Source organism: Centropristis striata, chromosome 21, assembly GCF_030273125.1.
Source record: "Centropristis striata isolate RG_2023a ecotype Rhode Island chromosome 21, C.striata_1.0, whole genome shotgun sequence".
Taxonomy (NCBI): domain Eukaryota; kingdom Metazoa; phylum Chordata; class Actinopteri; order Perciformes; family Serranidae; genus Centropristis; species Centropristis striata.
This window is the reverse complement of record NC_081537.1, coordinates 8,023,574-8,044,157: the sequence shown is the minus strand read 5'-3', so window position 1 is coordinate 8,044,157 and position 20,584 is coordinate 8,023,574. Positions and strand designations below refer to the sequence as shown.

Sequence of the window (20,584 nt, the reverse complement as noted above, 5' to 3'; positions counted from 1 at the left end):
TTGATCTACTTACATATTTAATGATCTGACTGATAAACTTGGTTGTCGTAAATAAACACTGAATTGTAGAAAGACACTGTAAAAGCAGACATTATTGTCAAAATTTGAACTTTGACAGACCTTGAACGTATCATAGGTTTTATGAATGTTTCTGTGACCAAAATAAAGCTTAACATTGTGATATTTCTGTCAAAATCACTTTATTTTGCATCTCATTTAAAATGTCGTCAAAGATAAACCGTTTGGAGTAACCACATATTTTTTAAAAGCATAACATTCTGAGATGAACAGTCATGTGACAAATATTACCAAAAAATCAAACAAACTGCAGACCATTTACACAGAGCAGGGAGGAGAGGACAGTAGAGTTCGCAAGTAAAGGTTATAAAAATACAATAATATATTTCAATTTTCTTATGTCTTTATAACTGGGTTATAAGAGGTTAAATTTTCTGTTATGGGACTAATAAGGAAATATGTTAATAAATTGTGTCTCTACTGGATTACTGTGTTGCAAAACTCCAGCAATTAATGAAAAATGAAGCATCATGTGTTTCCCTGGAAGTTAGAGCAACTAGAGGGGTTAAAGGGAAAATGATGCCATTGGCCATTGTTATAATGAAGCTAACATGAGACAACTATACAACAATAACAATACAAGTATACTGTATGCTTAAGGTCAAAGATTTGCAGCTTACTTTCATCAAATTAGCAGCATACAAACTTTTTTTTTGCCACATGAGATGATTTCTGGTTGCTCGTTTTGACACATTGCACCAATGAAAAGCCATACTTGTAGGATACTTGTAGAATGTAAGAGCCCTGTTGGTCCCGCAAATGTTTCTGAATTTGTGAGAAACAATAATGTTGTGAAACATGCCGAATATGAGCAGTGCTCGCTAATAATAAAAAACTGTAAAATGGGCCTCTGGAAGAAGAAAGAAAAAGCAAACACAAAGTGTGTGGGTGAGGGAGAGACCTCAAGAGGCTTATAAATATGATCCCAATGAAAATAAAAAGACTTAAAATAACATGATGGCAAATGGAGGTAAAGGTAATTTGTGTATAAAAAAGAAAATGAAATGAAAATGAAAGAGAAAAGCACGAAGAAAATAATTGAATTTTGAAGAAAATACAGAGTTAGTTATTCAGCTCAGTTATACTGAATAGAAGGAGGCTGGTGTCTGACAACTTCTATTAATTAGGGCCACGGGGCAATCGCACCGAGCACTGGTCCCATACAGCAATAGCTGTAGGGACCAGTCCATTTAACTTTAAACAGTAGACACAAGTCTTGTGTATCGGTGTATTAATCCACGTTTTGATAGGTCATATATAATTTGTCTTCTCCCTCACAATCCTCTGGTAAAGCTGTCAGAGTTATAGTTTGGGCGTAGGACGCACAGATGCACCACCAACACGCACCAACAGCCTCATTGGCTCCCATATTAAAAACGCAGGAAGATCTCAGAAAAAGGGACATTTAACAGTTTTTGTAGATCGCTCTAACAAAGCTATTTTTTCATTTTTCTAAAAAAAAACATATGTAGACGTTCAGGAAGAACTTGGGACGCTTAAAGTGAAGTCGGATCAATGATAGGTATTATGGTTTTGCCAAAAATGCTTTCTGTTTGAGGCCAGAAATTCCAGTCCACCTCTGGCTGCTGTCACTCTTTCGTTAACAGGTGGTGTCAGTTAATTCTGTTGATTGCTTTGATCTTTGATGTGATTCCAGTTACAGATACACACACATGCGCGTAAGCACACACACTCCTCAAACATGCATACACATGCTTCAAACACTCACTCACACACTCACTCACACACACACACACACACACACACACACACACATTTTGAGGTTAAAGGGCATAGTTTGAAATCTCTGAAGAATCTCATCATAGTGTACACATACCGGCAGTAGCCCCCATGGCCCTTTCAGAATTTCCCCAGAGGAAATTTTCTAGTTATTTATGCCTTTTATACTGAAAGACTGAATTGCCACTGTGACATTAAAAAAATCACCAAATTCTTCTGGTTGAAAGTTGAAATCTGCTGCACCTTTGACCGCACCAACTGCGACATCAGGGCGTTCTGACTACACCCGGGGTTAACCTCCACATGACTGCAGGAAGGTCAGGAAAACAATGTTTGGTGTTAAGTTACTCTGATACAGGAAGTCCGAGGCAAAGGTTTAGATTGTGTTGGGTGTTCCAGCAGCGTGCGGTTCTCCTGCTTTAAAAATGTGGTCAGAGAGCAGCAAAACCGGGGCTGCTTTCCCCGCAGTGATGGCTGACTTCCTGGAGATGGTGAAAACCAATAATTCACGCAAACCTGCAGCGTAATGGGCTTTCAGAGAGCGTTGGAGGACACAATGACACAGACTGTCTAGGTCTTTGATGGACACTTGCTTTTTCACATGATCCACCACACACACACACACACACACACACACACACACACACACACACACACACACATTCTTGTACTTCTATCTTTGTGAGGTCCCTCATTGTAATAGTGAATTCCCTTGCAAGGTTTTAATAGTTTGGGATTTTTCATTAGTTTTAGTTTTAATTGGGTTGTGAATTTTTGTTTTCAAATTCAGTTAGTTTTAATTAGTTTTTAGAGTGAGTTTTAGAGTGAAAATGCTTTAGTTTTAGTTTAGTTTTTATTAGTTTTAGTGTTTTTGTAATGGGGTATTTGTTGGGTGGGAGTTTAAAAAAATTGCCTTTATTTCCTTTACATCTTCATTATGTATGAAAAAAATTGACAAAGACGAAAACTAAGGACATTTCCACTATAATTTTAGTTAGTTTTAGTAAGTTTTGTAACTGCAAAATACAGTTTCAGTTAGTTGTCATTTTTTTGTAACCTTTAAGCCTTAAAACAAAGCCTTAAATCTCAAAAAATCCTTTAAACAAGTGAGGACCGGCCGAAATGTCCTCACTTTGCAAAAATGTCCTCACTCTGTTGGTTAAAAAAGTGTTCCGGTCCTCACTATGTAGGAAGTACAAGAACACACACACACACACACACACATACACACACACACACACACACACTTCAACCTCTTCTGCAGCCCATGCACATGAGCGTTCAGTCCAGTTTCTAGCCGTGAAAACGCAGTGTCTTTGAAGGTGGAGGGGGAGTCGGACCACAGGCGTCAAATCCAAGCAGCCAAAAAAAATCGGGGTCGGAAACAAATTATTTCCCAAAGGTTGGAGGGAGACAGAGGAGAACAGGATGAAAAGGAGGGAGAGAGGAGGAGAGGTAAGTGAGCTATGGGGACCTGGAGGGGTGTTGGTCCCCTGTAGATGAAGAGTGAGGTTTGCTGTCAGCAAAAAGATGATGAAAGCAGAGGAGTGATAAAATGCTGGCACGGTAAAGGTGTTGATTAAACAGGGTTTACCAGCTTAACAGGCTTTTAATGATAACTGGTAAAAAGTCACGTGGGGATGTTTTTTTTATTTTTTAAAGTACAAACAACCATTCACTAAAAGCGCTCCCCTGAATGGATAGTTTAGTAACTACGTATGTAAAGCTTGTCTTTCAACCTCTGGATTTGTCCATGTGTCAAACTAGCGCAGATAGGGGTTCTAGTTAAAGTTATGATTTATTTTTAAAGTGGCTGTACAGAGAATTCAGAGCATGCTGAGTGCTTCAATAAGGCTCTCAATGTGGCAGTAGCTGAGCCGGTGGCTAGCAGCTAACGGTGGTAGCAGCGCGAATAGTCAACAACAGTAATAGTAAAACAAAAACAGTGGGGACCCTTCTCTAATCCTGTGGGTGGTGGGCCAGAAGGCATTATGAGAGTTGTGTAGAGACAGGCAGAGAGCGTCACACACAGGGTCTTATCTCTCAAACTGAATGAGGATTTTGAATGGGTTGGTGGTTAGATGGCTGAAATAAGGTCTGTAATTAACACAAGCTTAAGAGATGTTTGCATTTTGTTGTTCGAAATAAGTTCTGCTAGTAAATTCACACACTTTTGAGTTTTTACAGGAACTCTCTCGCTATTCCCTCTTACAGTCGTGTTTTCCAGAGCTCTCGTAGATTGTAAATTATGTTACTAAACAATTTATTAGGCTACTTATTTGCTAGCTTGTCAACTCTACCGTTAGCTTTTTGGAGAGCGTCTGAAGCTAACGGTAGAGACGTAAAAGTCATGCGACCGCGGTGTAGTTCGCGATAGCATAAGGTTAGCCTTTTACTTCTGTTGGCTGCATTAACGCTTCAAACATTATAAAATGATTTTGATTGGTCTGATTGGTCAACAGCCAATACTAAAAATGAACATTTTGAACATTCAATTGATAAAAACTGGAATATAGTAAGTGTTGGATATATCTCTAGTCCCCAAAACACCAAAGTGTTGGATTGCAAAGCTTCTGAAAGTAACTCAATTGCACCAGAACCAACATTGTTCACATTGCAGTTTGGAGAAAAAAAACAAACATTGGTTTTGGTTTAGAGTAGTTGCAGCATCGGCAGTTTACCACCAAATTACGGGAATGCGTTGTTTTTTCACAGCGGAGTCATAGAGAAAAGGACATGGTTACACTGCAAAAAAGCCAACTTGTATTTTTTGGCCTAAAACAGTGATTTAAGTTGGTAAAATTTGGAAATATAAATTATTGACATTTAGGGCAATAATGTAAGTTAGCACAACAAATGAAGCCAGTTGTCTGCTCAAAAACAAGTTGGTGAGTTGTTGTTACTTATATCTTTAAGTTGGGGTTCACAACAAGGGACAATAGTTCTGCTAACTTGTATTTGTTTGTTGTGAAATGCTGGAAAGCAGTGAAATTTGCTCATTAGCGAAAGCTAGCAGCTAACTGACGCTAGCGGCTAACTGATGCTAGCGGCTAACTGATGCTAGCGGCGCTGCTTGTTACAGCTACAAGAGTAGCCATTAGCGTATCAATGCTAACTCAAAATTGTGGTAGCAACATTAGCTGACATTTCATAGCAGCGTTACAATCGTGTTGAGTTGACAAAAATCTGAATTCAGAGTTGAGCAAACTCAAAAACAAAACTTAAAATATTTAGTTCCAACTTGAAATTTTATCGAGGTTTGTTGCCTTGAAATTTTGAGTTCACCTAACTTTTCTTTTTTTGCAGTGTACTTGCAGCTCACCTTGTTCCCTATGGCTTTCTTGGGTGGGAAGCTGAAGGTGTCCACCTGTGGAAACTGGGTCCTCAGGTGGTTGTGGAGCTCCCTGAACTCAGTGTAACGCCTGTACACGTTCCACTCGTTGTCCAGGATACGGATGTACACCTGAGGACAAGACAGACACAATATCATCATTACCATCATGATCACATCCATCATTAGCAGCAGCAGCATTTCCTCAAATCATTAATAAAATGCAATCCTGTAGAGACAAACTGAAACCCCTCTGACAAGCTAACTAAACCAGATATGAAATATTCGAAAAGATAACACACCACTGGCATACTGTTGTGTAACAGTCTTTTATCTTTTTTTTTTTTTGCACTTCACATATTTGTCATTTCGCTTTCACAATGCCTTAGAATAAATTAATGAGATGAGTGAAAGAATGACTTTCTCTCATCCTTGTAAATGTGTATTTTCACTTACATACTGCAACACATAACAGGGAAAGAGTCTGTCTATAGGCGTGACTGTGGTGCCACCATTTCCATGCACCATTAGCTGCTTTATTCAGACTCTCCAAAGAGAGAGGGAGCAGAGAGAGAGAGGAAGATATGAGCCTATTACAAGAAAAAGGGGGAGAGAAAGAGCGAGAGATGGGTTCCATTTTCACAGGACAAAACAGCGAATATACAGAGACAAAAGACAGAGCAGAACAGCTTTTTCAGAATTCAATTTTAAAAAATGCCCAACAACAAAAAATACAGACTTGATTCAGGTACATGAAAGCAGAAAATTGATTTAAAAATCGACAAAATGTACCCAGGCATAGCTCCCCCCCTACCAGGCAAATCAGAAAAATAAAGTAAACAAAAGCCAACAAAGTCTGTGCCATAATGTTGGACTGCATGTTCCCTTCCTCCTGAACTTCTTGAACTTCTCTTTAAGCCACAAACAAGTGCAACACTATGAATGCCTGTCAGGAGAGACGTGAATACATGTCAAAATCAAATCAAATCAAAATTAATTTATTTATCCCCGAGGGGAAATTCAGTTAGTCTTGTAGAATCTCTGTTAGAATGAGAGAACCTGATGGCTCTAGGAGCGAAGGATCTTTTGTACCTCTCCGTCCTGCAACATGTGGTCTTTTCCTATATTTAAACAATTACAAAATGTTGAACTTAATCTCAAGCCAAGAGACAGTATTGGAATGGAGTTAGATGATGGCTTAAATCCTTAGGGTTCATCCTCCCAGGGCCATGAATGTCTGTAAAAGGTTGCTTTAGACAAGCAATCAATCACATAGTTGTCAAGATAGTCCATCTGGACAAAAGCGGAAGGACCTATCTCACCATCGCTAGATCTCTATACCTAAATATCTGCTTATAAATTTATGAATATGTAAGGATAGGGACAATATTTTTGGATTGGAAACATTTTGGTTTCCATTTGTAGTCTTGAGTAGTACTGACCAATAATGCTTGATCAGGTTTTGGTTGTTTGTGTTGGACCTTTTTGCTGTCCGTCATTTTGTATTTTGAATATAAAGAAAAATCTTACAGGCCTACATCGTTCGGTTGTAAGGGATCGGAGAGAAAAGATGAACAGAGACAGCGACCGTTTGATCACTCTATTAATGTCAACACCACAATGCCTAAAAGATAATAAACAGGAAAGATATGAAACAAGCTTGTCCTCCATCGTCCACGGCACCAATCCCTAATTTTTCCACCTTGTTTATCAACGCCATCACAATAGCTGTGCTTTTAAAAAAAAACTTGCTGTCGAAACATTTTGCTATGGTACGCTACTAGCTAACGGTAGCTAGATAATCAGACAGAGAGCCCACAGTAACATTACAGTGTGGAGCTCTGAATATCACAACTGTGTTCCAACAGCACTTCAACCAGCCCGATAACAAGGTTTTGCACATGAGATCGAGATCATGAGATCAAAATGTTTGGGTAATGCGACCACTGGGTCTCCATGTGGAGAGGAAAAGAGGCAGAACGCATTGGCCGGGATACAATCTTTGAACTCATCAACTTTTGTCTGACAATGTTTCAGACTTTTTAGATTTATCTGTATTCTTATGGAGGTTTCTGTTTCTAGAGGTTGGACTTTGGACTCTCAACTGTAACTGCATTCTCGCACTTGTTGGCCTGCAAACAATGATCAGCGAAACCATGAAAGATGAAGTTTTTGGCCCGCATGTCTGTTATCCAGAAACGAAAAAAATGGCAAATTAGTTTCCAGATCGGCCATCCCAAAAAAAGTCTACATATCGTAACTGGAACTAGATAAATAAAGACATTTGGGTCTGTGACTTTCATTATAAGTCTTTAATGACCCTTCTGAAAGGGCAATTGATGTGATTTAATGCCGTTTTCAGAGGTCCAGACAGCAAACCGTAGAGCTATAGTACAGGAGCTCTTCCAAATTGTATGTTCATGTCAACCTCAAAGACATTATGATGGACAATAGAACAAGTGCATAATGACAGTTTTTTGGGGAGGAGGTTTTGAGGTGACTGTTCTTTTACTGACTGATGTATTGCCAGCATGCATGCTATTATATTATATAGTTCAGTCGAGGTTACACAACGAACACAGAAAAATGTGACATTTTGGACAGCCATTAAGAGGAGACTGACAGCTGAAGCTTTGTTAGCTGTCCTAAATGTCTTGCTGACAGACCTGTCTAGACACCGTTAATGTTATAAAAAGATATGAGAAAATGACACTTCGCAGTGGAGCCGAACAGAATGATCTAAAAGCATGTACCATCACTTAACATCTATGGGGTATGTGGGAGGTGAGAAAGAATACCATGTCTTTTTTCTTTTATCCTATGTCTCTGTGTAGTTATCAAATAACTGTCTTTTTATCTACAGGATAATCACACAATAGTAGAATAAGGGTAATTAGATTTTTATACAGTACATATTTCCTGAATGAAAACTCTTTTGTAAGCCAAATTAATTTCCCTCAGTGTCAGACTTATATAGAGTAAGTTGTTGTTGGAAGGAAGATGCTGCACTAAAGTAAAGACCCAAATCTGGTAAATGGCAGTCGTGGTTGACAAGATAGAAGCAGACATGTCCGCTAATGGATGGGAGACTTGTCATCTCAGCACTTTATGTCTGACCTACAGAAGCACATCTAACTTTTGACCAACTTCTTTTTTGCAAGTTAAGAGAAGGAATCTGTGTGGTCTGGTTGTGTGTGTGTATGTGTGCTATTCCTTCGTAAAGCTTCGTCCACAGCTGAGTGAACTGGGTCATAATAAATGCAACACATCTTCATTCCTATGCAACAGAATAGGTTCCTTGCCAATAACTCTCAAATGACACATAAAACTGCTTATTAAACATTGTGAAATGGTTGTACCATCGTTCACAGTCACGCCTACTTGTTTAGGCTGAGGAAAGATCATGGTTTGGGTTAAGATAAGTGTGTGACGTTGTTACGTTATGTGACATCACTCAACCGAGTAACATAATCAATGGCTACTCAACAACTCAACATTGACTTTTTGTCACAAACTATGGTCTACTTCGGGGCGGCTGTGGCTCAGTTGGTAGAGTTGGTTGGCCCCCAACCGAAGGGTTGGTGGTTCGATCCCTGACCGTCGCAGCCTACATGTCGAAGTATCCTTGAGCAAGATACTGAACCCCAAATTGCTCCCGATGTGCTGCGTTCATCGGTGTGTGAATGAATTCCCAATGGTGGCAGGTGGGACCTCTGCCACCATTATGAATGTGTGTGTGAATGGGTGAATGAGTCAGTCTGTAGTGTAAAGCGCTTTGAGTGGTCGCAAAGCGACTAGAAAAGCGCTATATAAGTGCAGGTCCATTTACCATTTACTGCAGGGATGGGCAACTGGAGGCTCGGGGGCCACATACGGTCCGCACCCTCACTTGAAGTAGCCCTCAGTACAACTACATTCATTTGAGCTTAAAAGTGCAGTGTAAAAATGCACAGAATTACTCCTTGCAATTAATGTTGGTCTGCTGTTCTTGCACTGAAAAAAAAATCACAATAAGTGGTTATTTTTTATTTACGTCAAATCTTTTGTATTCCTATTTATACTGTTATACATGCATTTGAGCATGAAATATGTTAAGTTACTGCACTGTAAACATATTTAAAATTGCAGTTTCATCATATCTGGTTAAGTGCACGGTCCTATATGTGGCCCTGTGGTAGTGTCCATGAAAAATTGTGGCCCCCTCCAGTATTTAAGTTGCCCATCCCTGGTCTACTGCATTGAAGTCCAGTTCTTGTATCAACCACCCGACCAACCAACACCACCTTCCTCCCTGGACCCCTGATCCCTCCTTTGCTCCATCATAATTACTACACCACAAGAGGCTGTTACGTAACAACAAACGTCAAGATGGGCCGTAATCAAGTGGCAAACACCAAGCCTGAAAAGATAAGCCAATGCAAAGTGCCTTAAACCTGCATTCTTTAGAGTGGCCAGCAGGGGGGGACTCCACTGGTGGGAAAAAAAACAAGTTAAATTGTATAGAAGTCTATGAAAAAAAACTACCCTTCTTCTCACTTGATTTATTACCTAATATTCTACTAATGAGTTAATTATCTCAATAGCAAGTTTCTAGACTTCTTGAATACAGCATTGTCTTTGTTTTGTAAAATATGGTTCAATTTCACAATAAATATGTAATATATATGTAATAGTATGCTTTAGGGCAGAGATAACTTTTGATTGACTTTTCTGGAGTGTGTCTTCTTCTTTTAGTTGATTAAAAAAGTCTTGTTTGGCATAGGGTGGGACTAAAAGACACTATGGAGTCAGCTGTCCCCTGGACGTTTTCTTGGGTGATGGTGGTCTGAATGAATGCCTTATTCAGGATAAATCAAGCTTCTATCACTTTATTTTGGAGTTCATTGTATAATGACATTTCAAAGAGCAAATTAAAGTTCTGGTATTGCAGCTTTTGATAGATAGTACCAAAATCTGAGAAAAAAATGATCAGTGCCACCAAGTGAGATTCACATCTACAGGTAGATTTATAAATAGAAATGTATATATATAATCTAAATTAAATATTTCACAACTGAAGTTTGGACTACTCAAGTGTTAAATCTATGTGCAAAAAGCATACAGAAACAATAAGAAGTCTGACACTTACCACCTTCAAAATCTGACAAAGACATCAGAGAGCTGAATTCACATAAATGTGCACCATTCACCCTTGCCACAATCTCTCCATCACGGTAAAAACATGTCACATCAAAGTCAAAGTGAAGGCGACACTAAGCAATTACTGTCGCATTAAGTTGACATTTCATGATGTATTCCATGCACTTTAGTTCAGCTGAAATAAGCGAGTTTGTGCTTTTAAATATTCCATATGGTCTGCTGAACATAAAGCTCTGACAAGCATGACAAAAAGATAGCTTTCCAAACAAATTAAGGCATTTTCAACACAAATAAAATCCCTTCTTATATTCGATACAGCCAATTTAACAGACACTAAAAATAATATCTATCTTAAGCCAAGTATCCTCATTATAATTATTAGATAGATAGATAGATAAAACAACAGTAGAAAAAAAACACAGAATAGAACAAGGACACTTAAGAAGTTGAAAAAAGAACATCAGTTGGTAGGATGGTTAACAAGATGATGGTAATAATAATTAAACTGGTGATATAATGGCAACAATGCTTAATGGCAACAATGCTATATTGACTAGACGGTATATAATAACTAGAAAATTTCCTCTGGGGAAATTTTGAAAGGGCCACGGGGGCTACTGCCGGTGTGTGTACACTATGATGAGAATAATAATCAGTATGAACATAATGTATAGCAGGCTAACCTGCTTCAAAGACCAGACTACAATGGGTTCACTATGCTTGTGTTCTTCATGTTATATAGCCACATGTACATGTACATTAAGAGATGCATTAGCAAAGGTGTGACGAAAGAATCAGTCCCATAGTGTCTGTACTTTCTCAGACATGAAATGGCTCGACACATATAGCAGTATCAGCACAGCGAGCTTAATCCACTTTACACCTCCTCATTGGCATACCTATTTATGGCAGCAAAAAACAGCTACCAGCTCTCCTCTCATGACTAATCACAAATAGTATTTCATTATCTCCGACAAAAATCTTGGCGACACCTGAACTATGGCATCCTTGAATATTTGAGCACCGATGCTTTGATATCTCCAATAAAAGCCGTTTTCAAAGAGGGACAGGGACTCTAATCATGGTTCAGAGGGACCTAGTGGAAGAGGGTTGATGGGTTTTGGCTGTTGTTGAAAGCTAAAATGTGACGGACACAGTCCTTTTGTCGGCATTTAAAGGGCTTATGAGAATATCTGAGAAAGCACAATAATATGTTTGATGAAAATGTATCCTCAATGAGTCAATATATGAAGGAAAATCCACCGTTGGTTACTTAAGTATCAGCATTTTATGATACTAAGAAAGGTTTTTTTTGGTAGTGAAGTGCTGCAATTACTTCTTTGTTATACTGACTTTTTCCCACAATATTGATTACTTCAAGTACGGACTCACAGCATTCAGCTTTGGCTACATGCCTTATGCAGTAACTGCCCTGCACTTTTGTCAATTTAGACTAATGTAAGGCCAGGAAGATGTCTCTGCCTCTTGCACCATGGATTTCTCACTATGTAATATATAACCCCATTGAAGAAAAAGTAGTCTAAAAAGAAATGCTCACCGCTTTGAGTCTGACAGCCATCTGCACTGTTTGCTATTGACAATTTTTGGATTCCTGGTGTGTATCAAACTTTCTTTTCTTCGCTAGAGAGATGTTATCAACATTGGAGCAGTTATCCACAGGAATAAGACAAAACGGGCCCAGAAATCCAGAGTACCTCATCAAAAGATTCAATCGGTCCATCTGTTTTTATCCACCTATCCGAGGTCGGGTCGTGAGTGGTATCAGACTGTGAGAGCTGCGACAAAGTATTGGTATCTGACAAGTAAGGGGTAAGACCATGCTGACATGATTCATATGACATATGACATCTAAATCTCTAAATTTTAAATGACTTCTATGTGCCGCTTAAGAACAACCTAGTTTGTTCAAGTGGTTCTTGAATGAGACCCAGTTTGTCATAATCTCTCAGACCCATCTGGATAATAACATTATTATAAAAGCTGTGTGTTTCCCCAGCCTGCTTATACAGTAGTGTTCAAAAATAATAGCAGTCCAATGTGACTAACCAGATTAATCCAGGTTTTTAGTATATTGTTTATTGCTACATGGAAAATAAGGTACCAGTAGGTGCAGTAGATTCTCAGAAAACCAACAAGACCCAGCAACGTGATATGCACGCTCTTAAGGCTGTGCCAAACAAAACAGACCTAAAATGACAGTTATTTTGTGTGGTTGTGTGTTGGCCGGTGTTGTTATGTGCGTAATGGGAAAATCACCTTTGCGCGCACACTTTGCGCGTGTAGGCAGGGGCCCGTGGCGAGTTTGTGTCCAGAGGTTGTGGACTGAGGGGTTGCAACCTTGGCTTGATTTTTTTTAATTTTTTTTTTATCACAGATCAAGTCCCGCAGAGCCAACTTGCAACAGAACCAGAACGGACAGAGCCCTCCTGCAGCAGCAATATATATGCCATTGTTTTGTAGGTCGTGGAGAAATGCCACCTATAAATAGGGTGGTATCACTAATGGACGGCATGATTTCCAATTTACTTGATTCATGTTAAAGCTTTGACACATTTAATTTAATTAAAATGAAAAAAAAAGAAATGAATAAATAAATAAATACATAAATATGATGGAAATGTCACTGTAATGTATTTTATTGAACTTAACAAAAGAAGACAACACAACCATGCCAACATGTCAGCACTGAAATGTGCTTAAGAGTACTCCTGAGTGTTCGTAGGATTTGTTCTTACCGAAGAAAAATCCTGGATAAGAAAAAAATTCATGAATGCCACAATCTCTGTAAAATCTTCGTAAGTAGGACTTAAGAACAAAAATTTGTTCTTAAGAACGGTTCGTGAATGAGGCCCAATGATGTTATGGAGTGGCCAGCCCAATCCCCGGACCTTAATCCAATTGAGAACTTGTTGGGTGACATCAAAAATGCTGTTTCTGAAGCAAAACCAAGAAATGTAAACGAATTGTGGAATGTTGTTAAAGAATCTTGGAGTGGAATAACAGCTGAAAGGTGCCACAAGTTGGTTGACTCCATGCCACACAGATGTGAAGCAGTTATAAAAAACTCTGGTCATACAACTAAATATTAGTTTAGTGATCACAGGATTGCTAAATCCTAGAAACAAAAAAGTTTGTACAAAATAGTTTTGTGTTTGTAAAGTCAACGGCAGACACTGCTATTTTTTTGAACACCCCCCTTTCAAGTAATTGCCTGATTGCACAGCCTTAAGAGCTGCAAATCATGAATGCTGGGTCTTGTTGGTTTTCTGAGAATCTACTGCACCTACTGGTACCTTGTTTGCCATGTAGCAATAAAAAATATATTAAAAACCTGGATTAATCTGGTTAGTCACATTGGACTGCTATTATTTTGAACACTACTGGATATGAAAAGGCTAGTATGTGCTTTCATTTATTCATTAGGATACCCATTACCAACACTTCAGTACTGGGAGCTGGTCTGCTCTGCATACACCATCCTGAATGATGCATGATTTACAGATTCTAACTGCATGTGTGAAACAGTTCCAGCACCAGGTAGAAAGCAGAACATGCAAACTGCACACAAAGGAAACCCACATCTCTGTGGCCTTTTCCTGGGTGACAGGCACAGCACGTCAGCTTCCTGAAGAAAAGAGTACTTGCATAGCGTGAAATAACGACAGAAATAAAGATCTGAAGCGGGAAGTCTGTGAACAGATAATTGCAGCTTTTTCTTTGCTTGACATTTTACTGGATCTTTAGCCTGAGGGTATTCCAACAAGCAGGTGGAACAAGGAGTAGTCGTGAGCCACAGAAGAGAATTGCAGAAAGTGCAGATGATAATGATGTCTCTCTCTCCCTGCTGTAACTCTCTGGGAAGACGCTGGTCTGTTGTTTCCCATCTGACAGGCAGACTAATGCTCCATCACCATTGCGTGGTACATCACGGCTCTACTCTACTTGACCGGCTTGACTTTTTTGGTCTTCTATTAGCAAAAGTTGGGGATAGTAGCTGATACCTGGTAACTTTTTTCAGTTGAGGTTCCAAGCGAGCTGTACTGATACAAAAAGTGGAGTTAAACAACAGACACTTGGGGCGGATGGGGCAGCTGTGGCTCAGTTGGTAGAGTTGGTTGGCCCCCAACCGAAGGGTTGGTGGTTCAATCGCTGACTGGCGCAGCCTACATGCCGAAGTATCCTTGAGCAAGATACTGAACCCCAAATTGCTCCCGATGCTGTGTTCATCGGTGTGTGAATGAATTCCCAATGGTGGCAGGTGGGACCATTTAGGGTAACCAGTATGAATGTGTGTGAAAGGGTGAATGAGCGCAGTCTGTAGTGTAAAGCGCTTTGAGTGGTCGCAAAGCGACTAGAAAAGCGTTATATAAGTGCAGGTCCATTACCATTACACTTCTGATTGATCAGAGAGAATCGTCACTTACATGACATGGGAAAACCAACACAAACTTATAGATAACAAAATAAACAGCAAAGCTACCTTAGCCTGTTCTCTCACCAAAAACGTCAATATAGGTGAGTTAATACAGGGAGTGAAAAATTTGCTATGTTTCCGTATTTCACCGTCTACTGTCATGCGCCTGTCGCCATCTTGCTGACATAGTAGTGATTGACAGCCAGGTTGGAGCCTGGGGTGGTGGATGGGTCGAACAAGTAACGGACTTTCACCTAGGAGAGCGGGGAGCATCACCCGTGTGACCACAAAAGCAAAACACTTTTAACTTAAGTTAAGTTGTTTACATGAGGGACGTATTTGAACGTAACCTACGTTTTTCTATATAACTTGCGGCAGTCACGTGACCCTTGTAAATACTTAATTTCTGGGTTTTTGATTACATTTATTTATTGTTAAAACTGTCTTTTATAACTCCTTACCAAAAGGTTTTTACAACATAAATCCACAAAAACGACAGTCTTTTTTAACAACCACGGACCATACGTGTGTGCTATTTTTTAGAACACGCCATTGTAACGCGAGCCACGATATGTGCCTATGTGCCGTAATTTGTGGTACTGACACACGGCCTCTTCTGCCGTTTATGAACTAGGAGAACTTGTTGTACCGTCAATAGCAATCGCAGATTTTTTTTATATACTCAATCTAGATTAAACACAAAAAGCCCACAATGCACCGTACAAATTGACGAAGTTCAGATGTCTATCCAGCGAATGTTGTCATGAAGAACAGCAGCTTCACACAGCGTCCTTATAACGATCAGCTAAGAATCCTGCCTACACTGAGGGGGTGCAATCTGCAGCGGAAAATGAAAAGGACCTGGTACCCAAAGTGAGTTGAGTCAAGTTGAGCCAAACCATGTAGTGAAAATGAGGCATCACTGTAGGAGTTCCAACTGTGGTAAAAACTGTGTGCAAACCCATTTCCAGCACCGCGGGGGACTCACATAGAGAGCCTTCCTTGCTCACTTCACAGTTGGAGGACTATGCAACTGGCAGGCGCATGCAAGATGGCTGACGTGGCTGAAGTTTTCTTTGACCAGTGTTTGACATCACCAAACTGCCTGGTTTTTGCTACTTTAAAAGGACAATAAACCAATATCCTTCTACTCCCAATCTGTTTCCACATGTTCTGGTCGGCTTTAGCAACAACTAACACTGATTAAAGGTGTTGATCAGACAAGAAGGAAGCAAGAAAAAAAAACAAAAAAAAACTGCAGAAACATTACAAAAACTCGCAGACGACATTAGCGGGTTTTCATCATAAAGCTATTATTTGAACACATGAAAAACAATTAGAAGAAAGGGAATCAGACAATGGAGAAAAGCTTTGGACCACCAGAAAAGACATAAAAGGTACTAGGATGTCTTTAAAGGTGTGTGTTTGTAGTGAGAGAGAATGAGTGAGCAAAAAAAAAAAAAAGAGAGAATGAGTCGAATCAAACCAAAGCAAAGGCAGCAAAGCCTCGTGTCATCCCCCTCCCTCTTCACAGATCATTGTAGACCAAAACATTTGGCCAATTAGGCAGAAAATAGAATCCATTTGGAGGTTTGTAGAGAGGGATAGAGAGGATGTAGCAAAGGACCACAGGGGAGCGTGGACATGATTGTACATTCTCTCCGTCTTGAGCCTGCAAACCCCTGTCCAGCCGGGCAATATACTTCTTAGCCAATCTAGCAGCTCTAAGGTTGACAATGTTAGTTCACACAACAGTTTTGGTCCAGATTGAAACACCTCAACAAATACTACTATAATTCATTCTCAGACATTTATAGGATAAAAGTGCGTCACTATGAGGTTGACATTTGTGGTTTTGAGTAGACAGAGATTCATGTCTCAGAGAGGATAGATTGTTGGTAATGCCCTAACATCAATAGCCACATTAGTCAGAAATGCTATATGTCCGTTTCTAACCAAATACCTTATTCTCATCTCCCTCAAATGTACTTAGAAGTTAGTGCTGGTTAGCATGTTAACCCCACTAAATCACAATGGAGACCATGGTCAACATTATACTTACTAAACATCAGCACGTTGACGTTGCCATTGTAAACATGTTAGCATGATGACGTTAGCATTAAACGCAATACGGCCCATAAACTGTATTTAAAGATAAATGTCTTGTAAGCTCCCTCAAAAAGTGAAGCTAGAAAATCTTGATCACCCCCTGGTGGCTGGCTGCAGTATATGTCATAAACCCTGCCCCTTCCAGTTTTGCAGGTGGGACATGAGCCAAACTAAAAAAATCAAACAACACATCAAATACATTTTTCCCGAAGATGGTTTCTGTTATTTAAGGTAGGTTTTGTCAGGCTATTGTATGTTCAAATGTTCATTTTTCTTTAAAGTTTGGTTTAAATTACTTATTTACTGTTTTAAAAAGGGGGTGTAGCATCATGGTTGACAGCTCGGATTGACTCATGATTAGTTGGGCGTGGCTTTGTACCAAAATGGAATGTTTTGACTTGAATTTTTGCAGAGTGGGAGGAAGTGAAGACGTGTCATTCATGTTTAGATTAAGTGTTTGGGTATGGCCTCACAGAGCCACTAATTAGCTGTAGACTCTTGATCTTGACTAAACAGGACAAAAATAGCCAACATGGATGATATGAAAAGCATAAGTGCCTTGTCTGACAATGGCATCTCATGAAAGAACACACTGTTGTGGTGCTGTGATGCCCCAGCCATGAGTACTGAGCACCAAAGAAATCACCAGACCTATATAATAAGAATACCCCTGGTGGCCTAGGGGTTGGGGGTGCTGAACATGACACACAATGTCATTTCCTGTCATATCTATCATAAAATTATTAAATCAAGACATATTAAAATCATCAGAGTAGAACTCCTCAAGTCAAAAGGTTTTCAAACAAAGGAGAAATTGATTAAAAAAGCTCCACAGAAAAAAAGAAGAAGCCCTACGATGAGGCAAACTGAGAGACCTTGAAAAAGCACAACAGACACAGAGAGACAATAACAAAGACAGAGAAAGGGTGATTACTACCTCGACTGCAATAAAGGTGTTTATTTTAGAGCTCTGCTGCTCCTGACATCCGACTGAATTAGACACTGTAGGGAGAAGAAACTGTGGATGCAGATGAGGAAGACACAAGGAGGAGGAGGTGGAGGAGGAGGGAGGTGGAAGAATGCTTTTGGACTAACTACAGTTAAAGAAACACAAGAGAAATAGGTGGAAGGGTGACAAAAGGAAGAGTGAAGAGGAGGAGAAAATGGAGGCGTGTGGATGGAAAATAAACTTAGCATTCTTGTAAAGAGTGTGCTGCTTTTACATTTTACCAATGAATGGAAGATTAAATGGGGAAATTAATGACTGTCGACAAAGAACTCAACAAAGAAAACTACGTCCAACATCATTGTGGTGGCATGATGATGCAATGGGTGAACCAAAATAAACCAAATGCCATTGTTCTGTTGCTAGGTGGAAGTGAATGAAAGAAAGCTGCTACACCAAACACGCTAAGACTACTCTGTACACTGTCAGGAATAATGTGATGAATTGGAACCATTAGGGGCACAACAGCTTGTCACTGGTGCAGCACCATCAGAGATACAGCTGTTGTACTATTGACACTGGCTTGGGAAAATGTTCTGTACATACCTTTTTGGCTCTCAAAGGGCACTTTCACAACCCAAAGTTTAGTCCGTTTCAATCATTTGGTCGCTTGTGAACGAACCAATCGTACTCGGGTGTGGACCAACACAACCTGACCGAGGCTGAACACTTGCGAGAGGGGGTCTCGGTCTGTTTCCAAACAAACCCTAGTGCGGTTCGATTGCACTGAAAACTGAACCAAATACAGAAAATCAACCAAAACTAACTTTTGTTTGTGGGCTTCCTGTGCAGGTATTTTGTGAGATGTACACAGAGCAACAGATGGATGGTAGATGGTAAATGGATCTGCACCTGCTTTGAGACCAAATCAAAGCACTTTAGACTATAGGCGGCTGTGGCTCAGTTGGTAGAGTGGGTTAGAGTGGGATAGAGTGGGTTGGCTACATGTTGCTTTGTTTATTTCTGGGTTTACATTTTCCACCGCCAACTTTCCAACCAATAAGAAAGAATGCTGCACGGATATATTTTTATATATATATATATATATATATATATATATATATATTCTAAATGTGGTTCAATAACCAGGACTAAATACAAAATGAACCAAAATTCTCTGATTCGGCACAACCAAAAGGTACACACCCTGTGGTCCAACAACACAGGGGTACAGTAGGAGTCAATGTTTGTCCCCCAAGGTAAATCTACATTAATATACCCTAAAAAACAAATTATTGGACCTCAAATAACTATATACCTTTTAAAGCACAAAAGGTACATAAATAAGCCCGAGCCAATGTCAGGGGTACAACAGCTGCACCATTATTTCTGAGAGTGTATCCCTTTGATTAAGTTGATTCATGGATTCAGTGGTGTTTCAGGGAATAAAACATGGTCGTGCGCGTATAACTACTCCCCGTCCACCGATAAAGGCTGAGATATTTATTTTGGCAGATAAAACAAAGCCATTCACCTTTAGTGTGTCCTACCCCCTCTGTCTCTGCTCGACGGAGGTTGCTGAAGGTTTATGAGGTAGAGGTGAGCTCTTAAATGCAGAGGGGAAAGACAGCCTTCTCTTAAAACAGCCCCACCAATTACCTTACCCTTGACTTTTTCTCCGATAGCAAGAAAGTGTAGCAGAAAGAAGAGTCCAATGGCCAAAATAAGGAGTTACCCCTCTGTACTTTCAGCTGACCAAAGAATAGATGCATATTTACATTATAGAATATATACATTATCTGGTGTATCGTGTGAATATGTTGCACATACATCAATAGATATTTTTGAGTTGCTTCCAATAGTCTGTAAAATATGAAAAAAAGAAGCAGCTGCTATTTCAAAGAGGATCCTTCTCATTAAAATGTAATAACTGAAACTAAAAGAGAGTGACAAGAGAGGGTATTTCCACATATTTTACTGACTACTAGAGCTTCCCTTACATAGCTGTAAAAGAAAGAAAAAAACAGCTCTTAAATGTTAAAGGGACTTATTATTAAAATATTCTGTTTTCTATTTTACTGTTTGAATTGAAGAAAATGTCACATCACTGTACAAATCTCAGCAAACAACACGGCGCCTGCCACCAATCCCTGAGTGCATATTGGTGCTTTTGAAAGACAGAATAATGCTGGTTAGCAGACTGCATGTACATCTGCAGTATAAGCAGAATTCATTATGGTATATTATTCAAAATGCACACAGGGGGCAAAATAATGGAAACAACTCATGGAAATTGATGTTGACTCAAAACTTATGAATGTGGAATAAAGGCATTATTTGCAGCATTTCTTAGCGGTACCAGTATTGTATCAGTTACCACTTGGGACTGTGCATTTTTAACCCATTTACGGCGGGAAAGCATTACCGCATTTCTACCATTGAAACCAGGAACGCTGTTGCGTCACTCGGATATGTCATTTTGTAGTATTTGTATTTTTTTCCACCTATTTTCGGTCTCTTGGCCAATGAAATGCATCAGAATCATGATCAGAATACATGCGGGAGTGTCGCAATGCAACATTGGACTTTTCCAGAACTTTGAAATCACGACGGAAGTCGACTATAGCGGAGGAGCTCAGAAGTAACTCAATAACTCAAATTTCCGTGAAACTGACACGGATTTCACGACAATGCAAGTTAATATTTTTTCCTATTGGTTTGTTCCAAGTCAGGTGACTTTTAAGGTTCCGGCTTTCAGAACAAAAAACATGGCGGATAGTTCTCTAATTTTTTGTGAAAAAAAATC

The 20,584-nt window shown here is 39.5% G+C and overlaps 1 protein-coding gene across 1 annotated transcript in view; it reads right to left on the bottom strand.

Annotated features, from left to right (window-relative positions):
- The window catches only part of snx29 (sorting nexin 29), a 225,082-nt gene that overhangs the window by 36,839 nt on the left and 167,659 nt on the right, over window positions 1-20,584 (bottom strand). The window contains exon 19 of the mRNA XM_059324471.1: window positions 5,141-5,281. Within this exon, the coding sequence (XP_059180454.1) occupies window positions 5,141-5,281 (141 nt within the window). The remainder of the gene's footprint in view (window positions 1-5,140; window positions 5,282-20,584) is intronic.